Raw genomic sequence first — 26125 nt, forward strand, 5'->3', positions numbered from 1 at the left:
TCTAATTCTTATTATTTCTTTCCTTGTGTTGTTTTTAGATTTTATTTTTTTTCTAGCCCATTTTCGTGTACTATTAGGTTGTCTATTTGAGACTTTTTTTGTATCTTGAGGTAGGCTTTGATTGCTATAAACTCCCCTTTTAGGACCAATTTGCTGCATCTCAGAAGTTTTTGACCACTGTGTTTTCATTTTCATTTGTTTCCATGTACTTTTTATTTTTTTCTTCGAGTTCTTCATTGATGCATTCATTGATTCATTGATTAGTATCATGTTATTTAACCTCCTGGTCTTATACAGTTTTTCTTGTGGTTGACTTCTCATTTCATAGATTTAAGGTCAGAAAATAATCATGGTATGATTTCAAACTTCTTGAATTTTTGGCTTTTTTAAGAGGGCCAATATGTGATCTATTCTGGGGAATATGCCATGTGCACATGAAAAGAATCTGTATTCTATTGGTTTTGAATGAAGTATTCTGATTATATCTATTAAATCCATCTGTTACAAGTGTCATTCATAGACATTGATTCCATGTTAATGTTCTGTTTACATCAGTTTGTGGATGTACATGGTGTATTAAAGTCCCCTATACTACTGTTTTATTCTTATCAATTAGTTAATTTCAGTTTCTTATTAACTGTTTTATGTATTAGGTGCTCCTATGTTGGGTGCACAAGTATTTACAATTGTATAACTTCTTGGTTTGTCACAATTATTATTACATAGTGTTCATCTTTGTTGTATCTGTATAAGTTGTAAAGTCTATTTTGTTCAATATAAGTATTGCTACTCTAGCATTCTTTTCTTTGTGTGATTGAAGTGTCTTATTTTGTCTCCCTTTCTGATTTTATCTTCTTTTGTGTTTTTCTCTCATCCCCTATGATCCTCCATTTTGCTTCTTAAATTCCACATATGAGTGAGATCATATCATAACTGTTATCAATGATCGACTTATTTCGCTTAGCATAATATCCTCTGTTCTATCCACATAAATTGCAAATGGTAAGATTTCATTTTTTGATGGTTGAGCACTATTTCATTAGATAGATGATAGATAGATAGATAGATAGATAGATAGATAGATAGATAGATATCTCATATCTATTTTATCCTTTCACCTGCCCATGGGCATCTAGGTTTTTTCCATAATTTGGTATGGTGGATATTGTTCCTATAAACATTGGGTGCTCCTTCAGATCACCACATTTGTATCTATGGCATAAGTACCCAGTAGTGCAATTGCTGGGTCATAGGGTAGCTCTATTTTCAACTTTTAGAGAAAACTCCATACTGTTTCCTGGAGTGGTTGCAGCAGTTTGCATTCTCTCCAACACCCTAAGGGGATTCCACCTTCTCTGTATCCTCGCCAACATCTGTCATTTCTTGAGTTGTTAGTTGTAGCCGTTCTATTTTGAGGTGGTATCTCATTGTGGTTTTGATTTCTATTTCCCTGATGCTGAGTGGTGTTGAGCATTTTTTTCATGTGTCTGTTGGCCATTTGTATACATTCTTTGGAGAACAGCCTATGTATTCTGCCCATCTCTTTAATTTTTTTTTTCTGCCCATCTCTTTAATGGATTGTTTGTTGGCTGTTGAATTTGGTAAGTTCCTTATAGATTTTGAATTATAGCCCTTTATCTGGTAAGACAATTGCAAATATCTTCTCCCATTCAGTTGGCTATCTTTTGTTTTGTCAACTGTTTCCATTGCTGTACAGAAACTTGATGAAACTTTTATCTTTAGGAAATACCAAAGTTCATTTTTGCCTTGTTTCCCTTGCCTTTGGAGACATGTCTGGAAGAAGTTCCAGTGGCTGATGTCAGAGGGGTTGCTACCTCTGTTCTCTAGGATTTTGATGGATTCCTGTCTCACATTTAGGTCTACCATCTATTTTTGTGTCTATTTTTGTTTATGGTGTAAGGAAAAGTTCAAGTTTCATCCTTCTGCATGTGCCTGTCCAATTTTCCCAATATCATTTGTTGAAGATACTGTCTTTTCCATTGCATATTCTTTCCTGCTTTGTCAAAGACTAGTTGACCATAGAGTTGAGGGTCCTTTTCTGGGTTCTCCTATTCTGTTCCATTGATCTATGTGTATGTTTTTTATGTATGCTTTTGTGCCAATACCATACTTCCATGGTGATTATAGCTTTTTAATAGATAATAGAGCTTGAAGTCTGGCATTGTGATGCCACCAGCTTTGGTTCTTTTTCAACATTCCTTTGGGTATTTGGTGTCTTTTTTGGTTCCATACAAATTTTTAGGATTATTTGTTCCAGCTCTGTGAAAAAAGTTAATGGTATTTTGATAGGGTTTGCATTGAATGCATAGTTTGCTCTAGGTAGCATAGATATTTTAGCGATATTTTTCTTCCAATTCATGAGCATGGAACTTTATTCCATTTCTTTATATCTTCCTCAATTACTTTCATGAGTTTTCTGAGTACAGATCCTTTGCCTCTTTGGTTAGGTTTATTCCTAGGTATCATAGGGATTTTGTTGCAATTGTAAATGTGATTGACGCTTTCTCTTTCTTCTGTTTCATTGTTAGCATATAGAAATGCAACTGATTTTTTGTGCATTGATTTTATATCCTGCCACTTTGCTGAAGTCCTCTATGAATACTAGCAGTTTGGGGGCAGAGACTTTCGAGTTTTCACATTGCTTATCATGTCATCTGTCAGGGCTGAGAGGTATACTTCTTTGCAGATTTGGATGTCTCTATTCCTTTCTGGTCTCTGTTATTTTTTTATCTCTCTCCTTGCTTACAAGATCTGCTTTACTATTTCTTGCAGAGCTGGTTTAGTGATCACAAATTATCCTAGTTTATGTTTGTCCCAGAAGATCTTTAAATCTCCTTCTATTTTAATGATATCCTAGCTGGATAAAGTATTTTTGGCTGCATATTTTTCTCATTTAGCACCCTGAATTTTAATGCCAGCACTTTCTGGCCTGCCAGGTCTCTGTCAGTAGGTCTGCTGCCAGTCTAATGTTTCTACCCTTTGTAAGTTAAGGACCTCTGGTCCCGAACTGCTTTCAGGATTTTCTCTTTGTCTCTGATATTTGCAAGTTTCACTATTATATGTCAGGGTGTTGATCTATTTTTATTGATTTTGAGTGGGGCGCTCTGTACCTTCGGGATTTGAATGCCTGTTTTCTTCCCCAGATTAGGGGTGTTTTCTGCTATAATTTGTTCCAAGGTACTTTCTGCCCCACTCCATTTCTTCTTCTTCTGGGACCTAAATTATTTTAATATTGTTTTGCTTTATATCATTTATCTCTTGAATTCTCCCCCTTGTTATTCAGTAGTTGTTTATCTCTCTTTTTCTAAGCTTCTTTATTCTCCATTATTTAAAAAAAATATTTTGTTTAGTTATTCATGAGAGACACACAGAGAAAGGCAGAGACATAGGCAGAGGGAGAAGCAGGATCCTTGCAAGGAGCCCGATGTGGGACTTGACCCCAGAACCCCGGGTTCACGACCTGAGCCAAAGGCAGACAACCACTGAGCCACCCACGTGCTCCTATTCTCCATCATTTTGTCTTCTATATCACTAAATCTCTCTTTTTCCTCATTATTCTAGTAGTTACAGTCTCTATTTTTATTGCATCTCATTAAAAGCCTTTTAAATTTTGACTTGTGTAGATTTTATTTCTTTTACTTTCCCAGAAAGAGATTTCCTATTGTCTTATATGCTTTTCCTAGACCAGCTAATATCTTTATAATAATTATTCTGAACTATATTTCTGACATCTTACTTATATCTGTACTGATTAGGTCCCTGGCATTCAGTACTGACTCTTGTTCTGTTTTTTGAGGTGAGTTTTTCCATCTTGTCATTCTGTCCAGAGAAGAATAAATTAAAGAGAAGAAAATAATTTTTTCAAGGAACCAGCTCCTGCTTTCTTGATCTGTTCTATTTTCTTTGTTTCTATATCACTGTTTCTCCTGAAATCATTATTATTCCCTTCCTTCTGTTGGCTTCAGGCTTCAGAAGGTGTAAGGTTAGGTTATTTGAGATTTTTCTATCCCCTTTAGGTGTAAGGTTAGGTTATTTGAGATTTTTCTAGCCCCTTTAGGTGTAAGGTTAGGTTATTTGAGATTTTTCTTGGTTCTTGAGGTAGGCCTGTATTGCTATAATCTTTCCTCTGTAAACCACATTTTCTGCATCCCAATGTTTTGGGGCCATTTTGTTTTCATTTTCATTTGTCTCCATGTATTTTTCCATTTCTTCTTTGATTTCCTGGTTGACCATTCATTATTTAATAGCATTTTGTTTAACCTTCTTATATTTGTGGTCTTTCCAGATTTTTTTCTGGTGGTTGAATTTTAGTTTCATTGTTTTGAAGCCAGAAAACGTTCATGGTATGATTTCAGTCTTTTTGTATTTGTTGAGGCCTGTTTTGTGACCTAATGTGTGATCTATTCTGGAGAATGTTTCATGTGCATTTGAAAAGAATGTGTATTCTCTTGTTTTAGGGTTGAATGTCGTTATGTTAAACTCGTTTGGTACAGTTGTGTCATTCAATGCCACTGTTCCCTTGTTGATTTTCTATTTGGATGATCTGTCCATTAATGTAATTGGAGTAGTAAGTTCTATTCTTGTAGTACTATTGATTAGTTTCTTTATATTTGTTATTGACTATTTCATGTATATGGGTGGTCCCATATTGGATGCATAAATATTTACAATTCTTATGTCTTCTTTTTAGATCATGTGTTCCATGATTATATTGTTTTTCCTTGTCTTTTCTTACAATCTTTGTTTTACACTCTATTTCATCTTGGCAGACAGCATCTCCTCTGATGTCCTGCTCACTATTCCCTTGCACTGTAGTCAATAAAGTTCTATCTACTTTAAAAAAATACAAGAACAAACACAAAAATAAAATTATTTTGTCCGATAAGTATTGGTATCCCTTCTTTTCATATCCGTTAGAATGATAAATGATTCTTAATATCCTCACTTTCAATCTGTAGGTGTGTTTAGGTTTAAAATGGGTCTTTTGCAGGCAGCAGACAAATGGATCTCGTTTTTATATACATTCTTACACACTATGTTTTCTGATTGGAACATTTAGTAAATTTTCATTCAAAATAATTATTGATAATGTTTTTATTGCCATTTTATTCCTTGTTTATGGTTGTTTCTTTATATTTTCTTGATTCTTTCTTTTCTTTGTCATTTTTTCTCTTTCCTTTCCCCTTAACGAGTCCCCTTTAATATTTCTTGCAGTGCTGGGTTCATGGTCATGAACTCCTTTAGTATTTGTTTGGGAAATTCTATCACTCCTTCTCTTCTGAATGATAGCCTTACTGGATAGAGTATTCTTGGCTACAGAGTTTTTCCATTCAGTACTTTGAATATATCATGTCACACCCTTCTGGCTTGCCAACTTTCTTTAGAGAAATCTCTAGCTAGTCTTATCAGTTTTCCCTTGTAAGTTATGGACTTCTTTTGTCTTGGTAATTTTAAGATTTTTCTTTATCACTATATTTTGCAAATTTAAGTACAATATGTCTTGGTATTGGCTTGCTTCTGTTGATTTTGATGGGAGGTCTCTGTGCTTTGGGGATCTGGATATTTGTTTTCTTGCCCAGGTTAGGGACATTTGCAAGTATTATTCTTGGATTAAATTTTCTGCCCTCTTTTCTCCCTTTTCTTCTTCTTGGACTCCTAATAATACAAGTGTTAGAACATTTGTGTAGCACTGAGCTCCCTATGTCTATTCTCCTGTCGCATATTTCTTCTTTCTTTGTTCAGCTTCATTACTTTCTGTTACTTTGTGTTCTAGATTATTAATTAGTTCCTCTGCTTCTTCTAGCCTTCTGTTCATGGAATCAAGCATGTTTCTTGTCACATTAATTGCACTCCTCATCTCTGATTCATTCTTTTTTAACTCTTTTATCTTTGTGGTAATGGTCTTACAGATATTTTTTATTCTCTTCTCATACCCAGTGAGTATCCCTATGATCTTTGCTTTAATTTCTCCATCAGGCATGTTACTTATATCTGTTTCACTTAGATCTTTGGCAGTGGCCTTATCTTGTTCTTTCATTTGTGATAAATGCCTCAATCTCTGCATTTTGTCTATGTCTCTGCCATCTTTTCTGTGTTAGAAAAGCCAGTTATGTCTCCTGCTCTTGGTAGAGAGGAGAAGATGTCCTCCTGCCTTATGAAGAAGAGGACATGTACTGCCGAGGCCCTGGCACTTCAGGGATTATATACAGTGTATGCTCTATGCCCTCTGCTATTGTGCTGAGGAGATATTTGCTCCTCTGTCCTTCAGGTCAATTTTCTGTAGAGGTTCTTCTTGTCTGCTGGTAGTATTTGCTCCCTGGCCTTGAATGTGGTAGGTTTTAACTAGGTGTGCTGTGGTCTGCTTGTGAAATGAGACCTGTCACCACATCTACCAGAAATGAAGCCCTACAGAACTCTTTGGTTGTGAGAAGTGGTGTCAGCAGGGTTTTGTGCTGATCTTCAGAGGTCTGGCTGCCCTGGGACTGTGGCAAGTGTGACTGAGGTAGGCGATCCCAGTGTAGTGCAGGGGGTGGGGGGCTTGGTGTAAGCAAGTTAGATAGCTAGTGTTGGTGCTGTTTTACTTCCCACAGGTGGCTCTGTGTTTGTGCTGAGGGGTATGGGAGGGAAGTGGTACTAGGCAGCTCCTTTTTTACCAGAGAAGTATTTCTGTGAAGGCTGCCTCACAAGAATGCACTCTGAAAAGAGTGAGTAAGCTCTCTACTATGTGTTCCTGGTGCTCTTCAGATTGCTCTTTCCAGGCTGTGTGCTCCTTAGTTGTTTGCTTGCCTTCTCTCCAGGAGGGCACTATTCCAACTAAACACACTGACCTTTTTAAGTTCTAGACTTTAAGCTCTGTTGGTTGCAAGAACTCATTTTCAGCCCCTGAATTTAGCCCCTCTCATTTTCCAAGCCAATGGCTTTTGGGGAAATATTCTTGTACATTCCCTTGTGAGCTTCTCTCTCTCTCTCTCTCTCTCTCTCTCTCTCTCTCTCTCTCTCTCCCTCTCCCTCTCCCTCTCTCTCTCTCTCTCTTCTCCACAGCCACAATTCACTCCTCTCTACAGCACAAGTGATATGTTTCTCCCCTAAACCATGTCTCCACACTTTCTACACTTTTTGATGTAGACTCCTCTCACCCTTTAGTTGTGGAGTTTGTTCTGTCAGTTTTAGGTGAATTTCTGGGGTATTTAGGATGATTTGGTGGTTATTTTGTTGCATTCGTGGGATGAGGTGATCCTAAGGTCCTCCTATTCCATCCTCTTCCTCTGTTACTCCATGTTTCTTTTGACTTCCATTTCCATGATAGATGTTTTTCCATCTTCTCACTTTCAACCTGCAGCTGTCTTTAGGTCTAAACTGGGTCTTTTTTAGGCAGCATATAGATGAGTCTTATTTTTTTATTCATTAAGCCACCCTATGAGACTGGACACTTTAAATAATATATTATGGCAACCTTTGGTACTGGTACACTTTTCTCTCAAGTCTTGTTATGTGCTTGTTTATATTACTGTGCAAAGCCTCTAACATTGCCCTCAGAGGATGCAGCCTTGATTACACACACATTCACCCTGGGAGAACACTCATTTTGGCAGGGCTTTCCCTGTCTCCTTCTCTGATCACTCCCAGATCTTAAGTTTCACTAATTGCCTACTGATTGGTCTGTATTTTTTAAAATATGCACTACAGCATAAATTGACTTAGAGTCTGATCCAAATTTCAGCTCCTTTTAAAGGATATTTGCCTAGATCAGTGTTTGAGATTTGTTCTATCCTCTGGATGTCTCTTTTCAGATGCCTTTCTGCCTATTTTTCTCCAGAAAATTATCAAAGACTTAGCCTATAATTCAAATTATTCTATTAATTTCCTTCCAATTGTATTTTGCCACTTCACTGTTTTAGAGTACTCTTAGGTTTAAATCTCTATTGTAAATAAAGTCAGTTCCTTTGTGGGGAGATTCATAGTTCTCTCTTCTAAGCCCTCATTCTTTCCTAGTGCAAAATCTCCAAGGTACAGCTCTGGTACTGAGGGCCAGCATAGTAGGATACTTCCCTGTGACATCCCAGCTTTTGGAGATGAGTGCTTAGTGTAGGAGGGATGTAGCAGGTTTAGGTCTCTTTGCCTTGCCTGTCTTAGCATGCATCCCCTGTGCCACATTTCAGTACAAGAGTGATCAAGACCCAAGTATTCTCAGTGCCACCATGTTCCATATCTAGCCTTGTCTCATGAAAGAGGGCTGGGTGAAAGAATGATGTCCACCATGTCTTGGCTGCACTGGATCAGGACTAAGCCTCAGGAACAGGTAGTTGGGGGAATTATGAGAAACACCTGTGTCCTATTCCACCCAAGAAGATACACCTTCAACTGAGAACTAGCAGGAGAGGAAGCCATATATTTTCAACTATTTTATTCTGCAGTGGAGTTTCTCCCTAGATAAGCTTCTATGGGGATAAAGAGGGAGTGGTTCTTGGTTCAAATACCATAAACTTTGTTTCGAAAGTTTTAGATTTTCTTAAATACATGCTTTTTTCATTTATTTTATACCATTAGGACCATTTCTAGAGATTTTAAGTGGCTGTTTATATTTTATAATTTCCACTAGTTTCACTGGGAAGCTTATCCCACAAAGCTCTTCATGCTGTTATCCTGGAAGTAGAATCTATCCATTCACATGTCATGCTATTATTGATGTAGTTGGATTTATATCTATCATTTTAATTTTGTTTTCTATATATCTCATGTCTTTTTTGCCCTATTCCTTCTTTCATTCTCTCTTTTGCATTAAGTAAATATTTTCTAGTGGAACGTTTTTAGGTTATTTTTCTCCATTATTTTAAAAGTTATTTTCTTAGTTGTCCTAGGGCTTAGCATATATGCCTTAGCAGAATACAGTTCACTTTAAAAAAAAAGATTTTATTCATCCATTCATGAAAGAGAGAGAGAAACAGAGAGAGAGAGAGAGAGAGGCAAGGACATAGGTAGAGGGAGAAGCAGGCTCCATTCAGGAAGCCTGATGTAGGACTCAATCCCGGGTCTCCAGGATCATGCCCTGGGCCAAAGGCAGGCGCTAAACTGCTGAGCCACCCGGGCTGCCCTATAGTTCACTTTTATATTAACTTAGTTCCTTTGAGATATACAAATGTTACTTCTGTATAGTTCTATTCTCTCTTCCTTCCTTATTCCCCATTTTGTTATACATATTATATCTATTTAATATGGTAAAATATATTAACATATCATAATGTATGTGATCTATTTAAAAATCTAAGAGTCGGGATCCCTGGGTGGCGCAGTGGTTTAGCGACTGCCTTTGGCCCGGGGCGCGATCCTGGAGACCCGGGATCGAATCCCACGTCAGGCTTCCGGTGCACGGAGCCTGCTTGTGTCTCTGCCTCTCTCTCTCTCTCTCTCTCTCTCTCTCTGTGACTATCATAAATGAATAAAAATTAAAAAAAAATCTAAGAGTACATTATTTTATTTATTACATTGTATGAATTTTTAAGAAAATAAGATAGGAAAATGGAACTATTTATTTATAGTTTATTATATTAATCTTCTAGTTTACTACTTCTGTCCCTCTACCTCAGGATATCCTACTTTTTAACTTTCTTTTTTGCCATCCTAGGGAGATTTGTTAAATTTCCAGCCTTGGCCTACCATTAATGTTATTTTAAAGAGACAGAATAAAATAAATTATTTTGTGGGTTTAATTATGTCCCTTCTAAAAGATATGTCCATTTCCCCATCCCCAATATGTGTGAATATAACTTCATTGGAAAATAGTATCTTTGTTCAATGTAAATCATTAAGGTTCTTGAGATGATAGCATTCTGGATGTAGGGTGACCTAAACTACATGACTGGTGTTTTTATGAGAAAGAGGAGAAGGAGTTTTAACACAGGGACACACAAGGAAGACCACACGAAGAGATAGAGTCCAGTCTCCATCTTCATGTGGTCTTCCTTGTGTGATACTGCCACAAGCCAGAAGCCACCAGAAGCTGGAAAAGGCAAAGAAGGATTTTTCCCTAGAGATTTTGTAGGGAGTGTGGCTACTTTGGTCCTAGATTTCTGGACTCCAGAACTATGACAAAACAGATTTCTCTAGGGCAGCCCAGGTGGCTCAGCAGTTAAGCGCCGCCTTCAGCCTGGCCTGATCCTAGAGACCCGGGATCAAGTTTCAAGTCAGGCTCCCGGCATAGAGCCTGCTTCTCCCTCTGCCTGTGTCTCTGCCTCTCTCTCTCTCTCTCTCTCTCTCTGTGAGTCTCTTATGAATAAGTAAATAAAATCTAAAAAAAACAACATTTCTCTGTGGTAATTTGTTATGGCCATCCTAGGAAACTAACACAGCCAATCAGGTAAACATTCCAGACTTTTTTCTTTGTAAATCCATGTTTGCTTTCATTTATTAAAATTTCCTTCCACTTTCAATTAAGATTTTGGGCACAGGGTTAATACTGGTGACTTTAATTGCAACAAAGTAATTCAAAGCATTTGATTTATCATAAACAACAAATGAAAACTTATGTTAACATTTACATCTTAATAACTTTCCCTTTGTCAACCTCGTTATTAAAGTCAAGAGAAAAGCAAGGAAATTGTGCCAGTTTATTGATTTGCTGCTTATCATCTCTAAATTCTCCCTTCTGAGTGCTCTATGAAAATGGTCCAGAGACATTTAAATATTTTTCCTTTTGTCAGGTAGAACTGAAGATTTGTCAGTAGATGGAACTGGAAATACAGTGCAGGAAGAGAGTTTTGCTTCCTGCTTCTGACAATTTACTGGCTAGGCTGTTTGCCCAGCTTGTGCAAATTTCTTTGGTGCCTTGTTCCTGTGGTGCATTGTTTTGGTAGCACTCCCAGCAGCTTCCTCTGGCAACCTTCTTCTGATGTCTTTGTAGTAATGTGCTTCTGGTGTTACACACCATGTGTTCCCAAGAACACATTTCTCAGGAACCCTAAAGGACTGACCCCAGAGGGTAGGCTTCCAGAAATTTCCAGAAGTCAGAGTTCCAATGATTTCCAGAGTTTAGTTTCAGCAAGTTCTGCCTACAGGGCACCATCTTTCCTGCTATTTAATAAGACTTGTCTGGCTTTATTCTCTCCAACCAAGTCTGGATCTTAGCCCTAAGTGGAGAGTAGGGTTGAGGGTACTATATCTCAACTCTAGGGGTAGTGGCTATTCTATCTACTATTATATATCTGCTATTCCTATATTTGTTAGTATATATTTACCCCTTATAAGGTAATCCCTCATTACTCCAATCTCCTGTTATCATTAATAATTTTGTATCTTGAACTGTCTGGTACTTTGAATTACTATGTGACTTTTCCCTCCTGATTGCACTCAGACTGGTACTGAGACAATCATTGGAATAACAATGTCCTGGGATGCCTGGGTGGCTCAGAGGTTCAGCCTCTGCCTTTGGCTCAGGGTGTGATCCCAGAGTCCTGGGACCGAGTCCCACATCAGGCTTCCTGCATGGAGCCTGCTTCTCTCTCTGCCTATATCTCTTCCTCTCTCTCTCTCTTTCATGAATAAATAAATAAATAAACTATTTTAAAAACATCCCAATGTCGGGATCCCTGGGTGGCGCAGCGGTTTAGCGCCTGCCTTTGGCCCAGGGCGCGATCCTGGAGACGGGGGATTGAATCCCACCTCGGGCTCCCGGTGCATGGAGCCAGCTTCTCCCTCTGCCTGTGTCTCTGCCTCTCTCTCTCTCTCTATCTCTGTGTGATTATCATAAAAAAAACACCAATGTCCTATAAAGTTTGAAATACAATATGAATATATTCACATGACTTTACAGCAAGCAATTCCTGTGAAGTGGGTACAGCAAGTACTATTACAATTTGCAGATGAGGAATAAGGATCATAGAATATAAGTTGTCCAAAGCCACATAGTCATTTTGATTATCTGTAAAATGGGGATAACAGTAAAACCTACCTCCTTGGGTAATTATAAAGATTAAATGAGTTGAAATATATAAAGTGCTTAGGACATAGTAGTGGCTTGGTAAATGTAAACTGTTTTATTATATATATATATATATAATTGTAAAAATTATTCAGTATGGTGTTTTGGTAAACTATTTGCAATGAGTTGTCTAGGGCTTACATATTTTTTCAACATCTTTCTTTTTGTTAATGGCATTTTTTTCAAGTACTATAGCATAACCACCAAAGATAGAACTATTATATCACAATTACCTTGTGTGGTTCTTTCTTTCTAATGGTAGAACATGGTCAGAGTGAGAGCTTAAAAACTTAGGCTAAGATTATTTTAGCATAATGCAATTCTAGACCAACTGTGATCATTGGCTAAACTCTGAGTGAGGAAACCAAATTCCTAAGAATTCACTCCTAAACTTAAATCTTCAAATTTGATTATTTTAATGAATGAAAATAGTACATGTACTGTAAAACATAATTTCTAATCTCAACAGGCTCAGCTTCTATTAATTACTTTTTTTAGTCAAGGCTTGAAGTGGGAACAAAATATTAGGGAAAAGTAGAGAAGGAAACTCAGTTTATTATATATTTATCAATTATTCTACAAATCCTTTAATCACTTAAGGTTTTTGCACTGGGGGTTATTCTGTATGTTAGTAAATTGAACACCAATAATAAAAAATAAATTAAAAAAAAGATTTTGGTAACTAAATAGTTAAAGTCAGTACTGCACTAAAAATTTAGCTTTTGTGTATTAAAAAAAGTCCCAAAGCTTGCATACAGATTTGTATACAGATTTGCAATAATATATAAAACCATCTTGCATACAGACATGTAATAATACATAAAATCCATGGTTAGCATAAAACACTTTGGCAGTACTTGAAGACACAACTGAAAATTATCCTAAGGGAATGAGACAGATATGGCACGTGTTAAACTTTCAGAAGGGAAAAATAATAAAATGCTTCATATTTGACAGCATATTTCCCCCACGACATCAGATTTTAGAACTGGTCATTATAACAATATAAGCCTTGCACTCTGGACTGGTAAGTAGAATATTTTAGTCTGGAGCAAAAACCATTTTGGGCAGCCCTGGTGGCGCAGCGGTTTGGCGCCTGCCTTTGGCACAGGGCGCGATCCTGGAGACCCTGGATCGAGTCCCGCGTCAGGCTCTCTGCATGGAGCCTGCTTCTCCCTCTGCCTGTGTCTCTGCCTCTCTCTCTCTGTGTGTCTCTATGAATAAATAAAATCTAAAAAAGAAAACCAAAAAAACATTTTAAAGCAAAACAAGTGACGTTGAAATAGGGGCTTCTTTTCCTCCCTCAGTCACAAGATCCTTCAGTGGCTGGCCTCTTTTCGGTGAAGAGGCAAAAACGAAAAACAAAACAAAACAAGCCCAAAACAAAACAAAGCCTCTTCGGAAAAAGAAGAAAGCATCTGAATGAAGTCACCCCCTCACGTGTTCCTCATTACAACGCCAGAGGGAAAGGTTCTCAACAGGAAAGAGCTTGACTGCCCTCACAGGAAGAGAAACGGACTCAGGCGCTCTCGGAAGAAAACTGCACCATGGAGTTCTACGACGTCAGCCAGAGCGCCGGCCGTCAATTAGCACCTCCCCCTGTTTCCGGGAGTGGTAGCTAGGCAACCGCCGGCCTCCGGTAGACCAGAGGACATTATGTTGCGTTAGTGCCCCTAGCGGGAAACGACGAGAACTGCAGGATCTTCTCAGTTTTTACCTCCCCTCTCTCCACCCCTTTTGCTCGTCCCCCCCCTCCACAACTTCGGCTCCTCCCCTCTCTTCTCTCAGGCTCGCCAGCTCGTGCTTGCTCTCGCTCACTCGCTCTCTTGCTCGCTCTCTTGCTCTCTCTCTCTCGCTCTCCTTTCCGCCTCCTCAGCTCTTGGGCTAGAATATCTGTGGGTCGAAACGTGATGCGATGAATCCAAGAGAGACCAGAGAGACCGAAACTAGGACGAGGAGTAGGGCGGAAGCGGTGGGACTCCTGGGCATGGGGGCTTCACCACAATAGAGGCAGCGCCCCCACCCGCCCCCGCCAGCTCCTCCGGAGCAGAGCCCCCAAACCCCTTAGGGAAAAGGATGGCGGCGGCACCTACCCAGATCGAAGCCGGTGGGTAACTGTGTCTGGGGGCTAAGGAGATGGGAGCTTGGCGCGACGGCTGTCAGTTTCTTTTGAAAAAGCTTCTGTTTTTCTTTACCTCCCTCTCAACCTCTTTTTCCCCTTTTCACAGAGCTGTATTACCTGATCGCTAGATTCTTGCAGTCTGGACCCTGCAACAAATCCGCTCAGGTGAGAGGGAGAAGGAGATCTAGGAGACGTGGGGAATGGTCCCAATGGGGAAATCGAGGCATCGGGTGTGCGGTTTCACTGAGGGTGAGGGAAAGGCCGGCCTTGACTAGTCCTGCCGTCAGTGGCTGGGTTCTAAGTGGGGAGGGAGGAATGTGTTGATGGCCCTAGCTGCTCCTCATATCTGTGTTTCCCTTTTGCTCAGGTGCTAGTGCAGGAGCTCGAGGAGCATCAGGTACGGAGCCCCTTCGGGAAGAGGTGGGGAGGGCTGGGGTGAGACTGGAGGAAGAGGAGGGCAAGTCAGGGGCGGAGGACACGGGCTGGGAGGGAAGCTTGGATCTGGGCATTGGAGTGAACCAGCTTCTTCCCTCAAAGGGGGCGGATATCACCGGGGTCTTAACTTGCCCCTTCTTTTTTACCATGGGAGGCGGCTTTTCAATATTTCCTCCCCCTCGGCCTCCTTCCTACACTGGACTAGCTTTGGGGCAACAGCTATCGGACCTAGAAAAATACAGACGCCAGAGGGTCGGGGACCAGGACCCAGGTTGGTTCGGGTTCATTGGGAGCCAGGCCTATATATGGTTTGCCCACCCCCAACCCTTTCTTTTCTCCTGCCCCCAGTTGATTCCTCGCCGCTTAGACTGGGAGGGAAAAGAACACCGAAGAAGCTTCGAGGATCTGGTGAGTAAAGTTTTCATTTCAACTTAACCCAACTCTTTATCCACTCCCTCCCCACCTCGTTCCTCCAACCCGCTCCCGACCCCTCAGCCAACAGGGCTCTAGAGCTTTTTGCTGGGCCGAAGAACGACTGCCCCTTCCCCCCCCCCCCGCCGCCAGTCGGAGAAAGGATACCTTGCCCTCCCCTTGGTTTCGCTTATTTCCACCCGAAAACTTTGAAGAATGTGAGTTAGTTATCAGAGATGCCGTTTTGTAGATTATGAGTATGTTACAAACATTGAGAAAGGCCCATTGTAGGGGGAAAAGGGAGAGAAACCTGGGGGTTATCTTGGGGCACGTACCAAGGACTGACGTTGGCCAATGACAGCGTTGGTAACAGCCCAGAGTTCCGGATTAGTGGAAGAAAACTGTTTTCTGGTTGGTCCTGGCTTGAAATACGGGAACTGAGGCCAGGCTTAGTCTTTGCGGGTGGAGGTACGGGGGAGGGGGCTTAGGGGGGTTGTTAACCGACCCTGGATTGGGCAGAACGACACAATTAAAAATGATAGGAAGCATCAAGCAAATTCCAAAATTTGCCGGTTTTAGGTAATCGACTACCGAATAAAAAAGCATAATTATTGTATATATCACATGTTAGAAAATAGCTCATTAAATCATAGATCGCATTTCTGCATATACATTTTCACCAACAACTACGAGTTATGACCTTTTTGAGAATTGGTGAAACATGATTTGGGGGTTTAGAAGAGACAACAGTGGTTATATTTTAAAATATACTTTAGTAAAGGACCAAAGGCATTGGATTGACTGTGTTGTTTCTCCTACAAATATAATTCATAGTGTACATACACTTCTGTTCAGCGTTGACACACACAAAAAGGTGATCTTGTTTTTATTTTTGGAAAGATGTCCCCTTGCATTAGCCTCTGGTACAGTGAATTGGGAGGAAATGAAAGGAGAAAGTAACATTAATGTTACTGAAATCTAAATTCAGCTATCTTTCTTTCAAATAAGATCCAAATGGAGGAAAATCACAGTTAAAGAAAGTTGAAGGGGTATGGTAGACTCTAAACATAAATATAATAATTTAATAACAATATTTAAATGATTTAGTATATTAAATTATAATAAGGCCATGTTAATAATTATGACTAAATAATTTTAGTTTGCTGACTAAATATTTTTTGCATATCACAAAATAGTTTGGTACTGTGATATGGATAAACTTCATGTGTAATATTAATGGTACAAAATTCTCAGGTGGATAAAAATTATTTTGGGAAAACTGCATGTATTATCAATGTATTTAATTTGTAGTCAGACTTTTTGTTGAAGTCTTGCCAAAAAAAGGGCAAAACAGTGCCTACCAATATCTATTTAAACACTTTTATAACTAAGGTGGTTTTGAAGATGGAGTTTTATACTGGGGTATATTGAATATGTTTTCATTGACATTTGTCTCAAAGCAGACCATTTTAAGCAAATAGCAAAAGGCAACTTAAAAGTTTTTAAAAAATTACTTGGCAGTGATAAAAAGCAAATGACATCAAAATAATTTAAAGCCTACTAACCACACACACACGTAAAACCAAACCAAACAAAACTCAAAATCCAGTTTACTAGACTTCCTTTCCTTATATTGTAGAGGCATATTTTTACATAATTGTAATCAGTGTCCATTTTAAGCTCTATGTTTTCTTAACACTTTAACATATAATTATATTTGAATGGACATTGTCATTTCAATGGTAAAAGATTTGTTACATTTAAGTTTGCTATGATTTGAATCAACATTAAGTTGAACATTTTAGGTTGCTTCCAGTCTTTCATTAATATCTTTGCGTAGTTAAGTAGCCTTCTTTTTTCCTTTTTTTCTTTTCTTTGGATTTATTTTCTTGGGCAATATTTCTAAAGTGGAGTTTTCAGGTCAAAGGGTCTCATCAGTTTTATAACTTTACTTATATCTTAAAAAATTGCTCTCCAGAAGATAGTACTAATTTCTGATGTTACCATAAAGGTACTTAGAGTGAGTTTTTAAATATTTTTAAAATCTTTTAGTGGCTTTATTAGGTGAAATAGTCCCTAGTTGATTTAATTAGTTCTTTTTTTCATTATTGGTGAGGCTTAAATTTTAACCATTTATCTTTCTAATTGTTGTTAATCCATTTGTATATCCCTACATGTGCCTGATTTTCACATTTATCTTTTAAATTTTTTTATATTTCCGTACACATTATTGCTTTTATATACACAAAATTTCATCTATTTTTTGAACATTGTCTATAGTTTAGTGTATCTTTTTTGTTTTTAATTTAAGTTTCATATTGTACAGAAGTTTTTATTTTTCTGGGATCTAGTGTTTCTAGGAATATTAAACTTTGATAATATGGTCCAGTCCTATTTTAAATTAAATATCTCTTCTCTACCTATGGATTTCTTTGTAAGGGAAGATGGGGTAAGGTTGAGTGAGAATTTGAACAGGAGGTAAAGAAATATTGTGGCTGAGAACTGAATGTGCTGAGTTAGATTGATTGTAGATGCATCATTTGTTTAGTTGCTTAGAATTATTTCACATTTGACTTTTGATTTTGTATGGCTTCATTGTGGAAGAGATGGGTTTTTTTCTTAGTGTAGGTATTTTTTCAAATGCTTTTAGAACAATGGATTTATACAATGTGATCTTTGATTTGCCTACATGTTTCAGGTTGAAGTTTAGGGCAAGTATTAGTAGTAAAACCTTATGTACCTATAATATTTATAAGTAATATAATCTTATATGTTAAATTATATAGCAATACTTCAAAATGAAGGTGTACTAGGGTAAAAAAGAATGAATACAAATGCATGCAGAGGTAAAGGATTATAAATAAGGATATCAAAACATTGAATTAAGATTGCATAGCCATGTATATTACATCCAGGAAACAAAACTCCTGTCTTTCTATCTGTACGTGTATCTTCACTTAAATTGTATATGCTGCTTAACTTGGTTTATCCGGAAGAATATTAAGATAATAAGTTGGATTTCTTCAGCACTTCATTACTGTTATTATTATGCATTCTAGAGATCCCTCTTTTTTCTTTCTTAAATCTGATTTTGTGTTTTATTTATAATTTGGAACACAAGGGAAGGTGGTATTTTGTTAAAGCTACTGGGAGGCAAATATTGACATATTCAGATCTGAAGTGCCTTTTAAAATATGAGAGTCTTTATACACAAAATGTTTGTCAGTTTATGTTGAACTATAAGGTTTCTGAATATGACATTCAAAATAAAACATTCTAAATTAACTTTCAGAATTTTATGTAATGATAAAGGGAGAAATTTGAAGTCATGGTGAGTGTTTTTGAAGTTTGATCTGGACATGTTTCATTTCTGCTTGACTCTTATTTACAATGTAATAGAATTAGATTTGCTTCTTACAATTCATCTTGTGGTAGATAATTTAAATAATTACAGATGTCTGTTCGTTTGTGGTGACCCTGTCGAACTGTTGGCTATTTTATTGCTTCCTCCTTGGAGCTTTATTGGGGACTACAAACACAGTAATGAGGGGTATGTTTGTATGTGTATATTTAAATGAATAGTTTTTGTTAACATACAAATTTTATATATTGAAATTGTGACTTGGACACTTTTTAAAGGCATGTTTTAATATTTTATAAGCACTTTAAGGGGACTTGCATTGTAAGACTGAGCCAAAGGTATAATTATCTTTAGGTGTGGTATATATTTTTACATTTATTCAGCATTTTTCATCTATAGAATTGAAAGCCTTAATTAGTGCTTTCATTTAGAGTGACACATATTGTATTACCTTTATTTTATATTCAAATTGAAAATATATTGAAAAGTTTATCAAGATTGTATGTTCATTACTATCTTTTTAATGTGTACATCTATGATGATATTGTCATAAGAACTTGCGTCTGCATATAATATGCAAGTTTAAAAATACTTTCACATTATCTCATTAGATCCTCAGCAAGTACTTTAAAATACTGTATTTGAATTCTAGACATACCTGTATCTTTTTTTACCTTACCTAGCTCTTGTTCTCTAATTACTAGTAATAGCTTAAATTGTCTATTAGAATAGTAGAATTATTTTTGAGTGCTGGTGGCATAATTATTGCATCCCTAAGTTTGGAAGTAATTTAATTGTGTGTGATTTATTGCCTGCTATGTGGATACCCAGCCATGTTTGGAAGAACAGAATGCATCCAGGGAAACAAAAAGGCATGTGTTACTCAACCCCAGTGTGGATATAGTGCCAACTTATAGGTCCTATGGTAGAGAGTAATTGATGCCTAGAAATTAGTATTCCTCACTTTTTGATTTGTTTGAGCCATGTACATATCTACACTTTCGCTTTCTACAATATGTTGGTTTTAGGTATTTGTCTAGATTGATCATTGTCTTTTTTTCACACTTTGGCCCTAAGAACATACTTTCAATAATTTAAATCCTAGGAAACTGGTATCTTAGTACAAATGAAATGGCATTAAGAAAGTGGAGATAGCTGCTGTTAGGGAGTCAGAATCTGGATTGGATGAATGTTCCTTTTACAATTTTGTCCTGAAAGCACCTTTGTCAATTTGAATATTAGTTTGTGTGTTTTTGTTCTTGGTTTACTGATGTTGATTACTGATCGTTTAATAAATAGTTTTTTTGGTAGAAACCAAAAAAGTAATTTTAAGGCAATTTAGTGTTTGTTGGGTCAGAGACGCCCTTGTTTGACATTTCTCATACAGGATTTTGTGAGTAGGAGAAAAGAAAATGAGATTTGGTTGGGAAGATAGTGTTTACTTGGTGAGAGACCCTGGGCAAGTTACTTAACCTCTGAAGGATGCAGTTTCCTCATTTGTAAAATAAAACTCCCTATCTATTTTACAAGGTTGTTGTGTGAAACAAATGGGTTAAATATGAAAGAATGCATTTTGTTAATTGAAAATGCTGCATAAATGAATTGGTACTGCATTTTAAAAATAGGCATAGAGGTGAATGGAAAATAGATATCTAAAGAACTATGACCCCAGATTTTATGTTATTGGCTAGCTAATTATCACCACTTCATTTTCCTAATATTTTTATAAGGTGAGGGGCATATCAAACAGTACCACTGGAAAAAAAGTATTTCAAACTTTGCAGCCCATTGTACAAACCAGTGGTATTACTCTAGTAGAAAAGTCTACCTGCTTTATTTGCCCTTTCTGCCCAGTTTTTCCCCTTTTTCATTTAAATTCAGCAAACATTAAAACTCAATACTTTATGATATAATATTGGAGTATTGCAAACATTTATATTTTACTGAGAAGTATCAAGAAGAAAATAAACTTATTATTTTTTTGTGTTTTATTCTAGTCTTATTTTTTTGTACATGCGTATTTTCCCTTCAAAATCAGATCATCCTCTGAGTTTTTTATAACTTTTTTTTTAACTTAATGTTGTGGGGGAGAATCTTAAACATTGAGGGATATTATGTGTTAGTCACTGTGCACAGTATGTTTACTGGGTAGGGGTACCTTTGTATTTGCCTGGAATGCCTTCCATTCCTTTTGTCTGTTCTTGTGAATTTTCACTTAGCCTTCAAGTGTGAAGTTAGACAGGAACCTCTACCCCTAGGCTGAAGTAGGTATTATATTTCTTTGCTTCTCTTAGCTCTTTGTATTACCTCTCAGCACTTGTACTTTGATTTGTTTTATTTACTAGTTTGTTTCCTTCACTGGGATTGTGCATTCCCTTAGGGCAGCAGTTTAATTGTCTTCCCATCTCATCTCTATACATTAAATGTCTGAATGAATAAATGCACAAGTGAATGATTTTGTTTTTGTTTTACAAATCATATGAGGTAGTTATCCTTACTCCCTGTTTTACAGATGCAGAAGCTCAGGCTCTTAGACTGAGCGACTTTGCAGGTCACAGAGGTAGGAACTGAAGATGGTAGAAAAATGAAAATCTAAGTCCTTTCTACTGCTACAATTTCACACTGCTGGAAGGAGTAACAGCTAGTAAATTTTAGAGCCCAAATAATCTGGGCTTTCAGACTTCAAAGTACCATGCATATCTCTATATTATACTTATATTGATGTATGTGAAACCCTGATCTGTTTTTCAAAATCTATTTTGTTTTCTGTCCCTAAATATAAAAAATAATGTGACTAATTTTTTTATATGTACTTCACCCCTCCTCCCTTGCCCATATCAAAAAAATAAAATCTCAGATAAAATATTATATTTCACTTCTTCAACATATAGGCCCAGTTTGATTATTCATTTTGCCTGTGTAGTCATGATCTTAGAAAACAAAACACAGAAACAATTATCTTTGTATTTGTTTTTTTTTTCACTTGACCTATAATTTCTAATAGCTAAGGTAAAAATGTTATTACTGCTCTCTGAAAATTAGTATTTCAAATGTAGTGCTTGGTATGGGCGTGGCACCCTGAAGTTAGGTACCTTTTGCACTTTATTCAGTTCTCCGCTGGATTCCTTTTAACAATTATGATGAGTAGGATCATTTCTGTGAACTCCTGGTCTTCTCACTTGTCATAATAATTCTGAAGTTTAGTAATTCATTTGTTAGGTTTGTTTTTTAAGTCGGCCAGTCTTCTTATCAAGAATGTTTATAATCCAGGATTCATTTAATTTCTTTCAGTTGATTTAAATTTATAGTTGTACTTTTTTGCAGTCTTCATGATAGTTATTGCTATAATTTTTTAACTGCCTTAATAAGACAGTAATGGGAAGAACAATGGACGGGGAAACCCAGATTTCTGTACATTTACTGTGACCATTGGACTTCACTTCTCCAAATCTGTTTTTCCTACTGTGAGATGTGAAGTTAGGTTGATTATGTATGAGGAAACTTCTAAATAAAACATCCTATAATTTAACTCCTTGGAGCTCTTTACAGAATAATATAGAAGTTTGAGTTATACTCTTGAACTTTGTTTTTAGAGAATGCTTTTCTTCTGTCGATATCAAAGTACTTATTGTGTTACTTGGGTCATTATATTCCAGGGAGAAAATGTGGTTAAATAACTGAAATTAGAATGTTTGAGCTTTAATTGAAAAGAGTGACTTATTATGTTGAGAATTTCATAGAATAATACATACTTTTAATATTAAATCTTATTACATCATGCATATTTCTAATACAGAATTTTTTAAAGACTTAAAAGTAATTACTGAGGGTAGATAAGAGTTATTAGGCTAAAAAAAGATCACCTTTAAAAAATTCCAACTTTAATGAAAGCAGATAGATTGAAATAAATGTCGACTACCACTTATAAATCCTGATATTTGATGTAGAAGAAATTATTATTTCAAGAACTGAGCTGGTATAGTCTGGAATCCTGTTGATATTGTTTAAAGGAGATGCTAGCATATTCAACTCAAATGTATTGTTATTGCTATTGTGTTGATAGAATCTGTGTTTACTACTGGTTCATAATCAAATTTTTATTGATTTTAGAGGAATGGACTTTTTTTGAATGGGGCCAGTTAGAAATTAAGCAATCTCCAATTGTATAGGGTAGAAATCAAACTTGTGAAATTTATTTAATAGCTTATAATAAAAGTCTTCAAGGGGGAGAATTTGGTGTAGATAAGCCCTGTTTGGTTGTTTTATTAATGATTCTGTATTTTAAAATTATTACCGAGGAATTGATAGAAAGATTACAAAATTGGCTGAAAATCAAACATCATTGTTTCTATAAAATGAAGTTGCCAGGTGACTAAAGATGTCAGTTTAGGATATAGTTCTGACAGATTTTCTGTAAGAGGGTGATTCTAAAAAGAAAATTCATATTAGAGAAATATTTTCTGGATTATAGATGGCTAGATACATTGTAATTTCTAGGCCGGTGAATAACTCTTAAAATAGTAATGGAATGAATAAAATAAAATTGATAAAAAGAAAATGCCAGCTAGGAAGGGCACTTGATGTAATGAGCACTTGGTGTTATACGTTAACTGATGTATCGCGAAATTCTACCCTGAAACTAATAATACACTATATTGTTAACTAACTTGGATTTAAACAAAAAATAAAAACAACCCCCCCAAACCCAGGCAAACAAACAAAAAAGAAAATGCCAGTAAAGACATAAACTACCATCCTATGTAAAGACTTCATGCAGTGTTTACTTGATGAAAAAATAATGGCTGATAAAGGAAGCCAAGTATATCTGAGACAGTGTTGATGGGAAAAAAGACATAAGCTATTATAGATGTTCATATGCAGTATTTTAAAGTAGTTTTCTTTCAGATACATATATTCTAGAGTACTTAGTATACTTACTTGAAGGCATATATAGGAAAATGTTCTAATGTGGAGGGAATGAATTACAAACTAGGATTTTAGGATATCAGTGTTTGTAGATAATACTAGATTGAATTGAAGCAGATACTTTTTTTTAAAGATTTTATTTATTTATTCATGAGAGACACACACACACACAGAGAGAGAGAGAGAGAGAGAGAGAGAGAGAGAGAGGCAGAGACACAGGCAGAGGGAGAAGCAGGCTCCATGTAGGTAGCCTGACATGGGACTCAATCACAGGTCTCCAGGATCATGCCCTGAGCTGAAGGCAGCACTAAACTGCTGAGCCACCCGGGATACCCGAATCACCTACTTTGACTTTAATAATACCTGTATGTTTAACTGAGAGGTGTTTCTGTGTAGTTATTTGCTTAGAAAACAAAACTAGAGATATGAGAAGTAATTGAAAGAATTTGCCCGATCCTTTGTCCCCATCCAGAAGCTAAACCTTTTAAATGCAGATATAAAATAACCAGGCTAGATTGCCATTCTTTCTGAGCATCATGACAGTTCCCAAGCCCCATTTATTTTGGTAGATTAAAATGAATTTTTCCTGGGACTTAAAAAGATAATTTGCAGGAAATAATTTTTAAAAATCACAATAGAATCATTTATTCACAGAATTCTGAATACATGTTGGATTGTAGTTCTTCAGCTTATGTTTTCTAAGAAAATACAAAAAGTACCTAGATAAGAGAATCTAAGATTTTTCCTCTTTATAGAGGAAGTGTCATGTGATATTTCTTATAGTTAGACTTTACTTTGGTTTTTTAACGTTCATTGATTCGCTGAACAAATAATTAACAAGAACATATATAATTGCTTCTTTCGAATCATTAGGGATGATTTACAAAATTATTCTTTAATGTTGTATTGTTCTTGACCTGTTGATTATGTACTGATGTGAGGTCCTATGTGATATTTTTTATGTATATATATATGTTTATATATATTTACATATATATATTTACATTTTTATTTATATTTATTTTTCTTTCTCTTTCTCTCCCTTTATGTCAAAATGAAAATATAGATGTTCTTTTTATTTAAGGATTTTTAATAGTCTAGTTCTCTGTTTGCTTCTTTAATAATTAGATTTTTATGAAACACCGTGGGGACTTGAACATTAGCTTAGATAAAAAATGAACAGTATTGTTGTTGTTTAATTTTCACATCCCTGTCTACATATGTTTATCATCTTCAGAAATTTGCTTCTGTGTTTTAAAAATGAGTTAATGTTGTGATGAATTTTGAGTACATAGCTTATTTAGAGCATAGTATTTATAAAAACATAATTTGATACTGTTTGGAAACCAATTAACTTTTAAAAGGAACACCAGTTCTGTTTTTTTAAGTAGATATGTCCAGTTAATCCTTAAGGGATTTAGGAGAGAATATGGTGCAAGTAATACCTATTTTTTGTATCCTTATAATTTTTTGTATATTATTTTTATTGGAGTTTAATTTGCCAATATATAGCATAACACTCAGTGCTCACCCTGTCAAGTACACCCCACAGTGCCCGACACCCAGTCACCCCAACCCCCCCTCACCTCCCCTTCCACTACCCCTTGTTCATTTCCCAGAGTTAGGGGCTCTCATGTTCTGTCACCCTTTCTGATATTTCCTACTCATTTTCTCTCCTTTCCGCTATAATCCCTTTCACTATTTTTTATATTCTGCGAATGAATGAGACCATATACTGTTTGTCCTTCTCCAATTGACTTACTTCACTCAGCATAATACCCTCCAGTTCTATCCACATTGAAGAAAATGGTGGGTATTTGTCGTTTCTAAAGGCTGAGTAATATTCCATTGTATATATAAACCACATCTTCTTGATCCATTCATCTTCTGATGGACACTGAAGCTCCTTCCACAGTTTGGCTATTGTGGACATTGCTGCTATAAACATTGGCGTGGAGGTGTCCTGCCATTTCACTGTATGTGTATCTTTGGGGTAAATCACCAGTAGTGCAATTCCTGGGTCCTAGGGTAGTTCTATTTTTAACTCTTTGAGGAACCTCCACACAGTTTTCCAGAGTGGCTGCACCAGTTCACATTCCTACCAACAGTGCAAGAGGGCTCCCCTTTCTCCACATCCTCTCCAACAGTTGTTGTTTTCTGTCTTGTTAATTTTCCCCATTCTCACTGTTGTGAGGTGGTGCCTCATCATGGTTTTGATTTGTATTTCCCTGATGGCAAGTGAGGCGGAGCATTTTCTCGTGTGCTTGTTGGCCATGTCTCTGTCTTCTTTGGTGACATTTCTGTTCATGTCTTTTGCCCATTTCATGATTGGATTGTGTGTTTCTTTGTTTTTGAGTTTAATAAGTTCTTTATAGATCTTGGATACTAGCCCTTTATCTGATAGGTCATTTGCAAATATCTTCTCCCATTCTGTAGGTAGTCTTTTAGATTTGTTGACTGTTTCTTTCACTGTGCAGAAGTTTTTATATGGATGAAGTCCTGTGAGTTCATTTTTGCTTTTGTTTCTCTTGCCTTTATGGATGTATCTTGCAAGAAGTTGCTGTGGCCAAGTTCAAAAGAGTATTGTCTGTGTTCTCTAGGATTTTGATGGAATCTTGTCTCACATTTAGATCTTTCATCCATTTTGAGTTTATCTTTGTGTATGGTATAAGTGAATGGTCTAGTTTCATTCTTCTGCATGTGGCTGTCCAATTTCCCTAGCAGCATTTATTGAAGAGACTCCTTTTTCCAGTGGCTAGTCTTTCCTGCTTTGTCGAATATTAGTTGACCATAAAGTTGAGGGTCCATTTCTTGGTCCTATATTCTGCTCCATTGATCTATGTGTCTGTTTTTGTGCCAGTACCACACTGTCTTG

The 26125-nt window shown here is 36.7% G+C and overlaps 1 protein-coding gene and 1 long non-coding RNA gene across 5 annotated transcripts in view; one reads left to right on the forward strand and one right to left on the reverse strand.

Annotated features, from left to right (window-relative positions):
- Positions 1-13670: 13670 nt before the first annotated feature.
- Positions 13671-26125, forward strand: part of BRWD3 (bromodomain and WD repeat domain containing 3) — a 201192-nt gene continuing 188737 nt past the window's right edge. For 2 of the 4 annotated variants that reach the window (XM_077889094.1, XM_077889096.1), the window contains exons 1-4: positions 13671-14102; positions 14224-14282; positions 14485-14514; positions 14901-14960. In XM_077889094.1, coding sequence (XP_077745220.1) covers positions 14072-14102; positions 14224-14282; positions 14485-14514; positions 14901-14960 — 180 coding nt within the window. In that variant the 5' untranslated portion in view covers positions 13671-14071. The remainder of the gene's footprint in view (positions 14103-14223; positions 14283-14484; positions 14515-14900; positions 14961-26125) is intronic. The other 2 variants (XM_077889093.1, XM_077889095.1) reach the window with 2 other exon arrangements.
- Positions 13749-15255, reverse strand: LOC144308508 (uncharacterized). The gene is made up of 3 exons (XR_013374974.1): positions 15132-15255; positions 14089-14263; positions 13749-13888 (listed from the first exon to the last, which is right to left on the reverse strand). It is a non-coding gene; the product is annotated as an uncharacterized LOC144308508 (long non-coding RNA).

Source organism: Canis aureus, chromosome X (genome assembly GCF_053574225.1).
Source record: "Canis aureus isolate CA01 chromosome X, VMU_Caureus_v.1.0, whole genome shotgun sequence".
In the NCBI taxonomy this organism is placed as follows: Eukaryota; Metazoa; Chordata; class Mammalia; order Carnivora; family Canidae; genus Canis; species Canis aureus.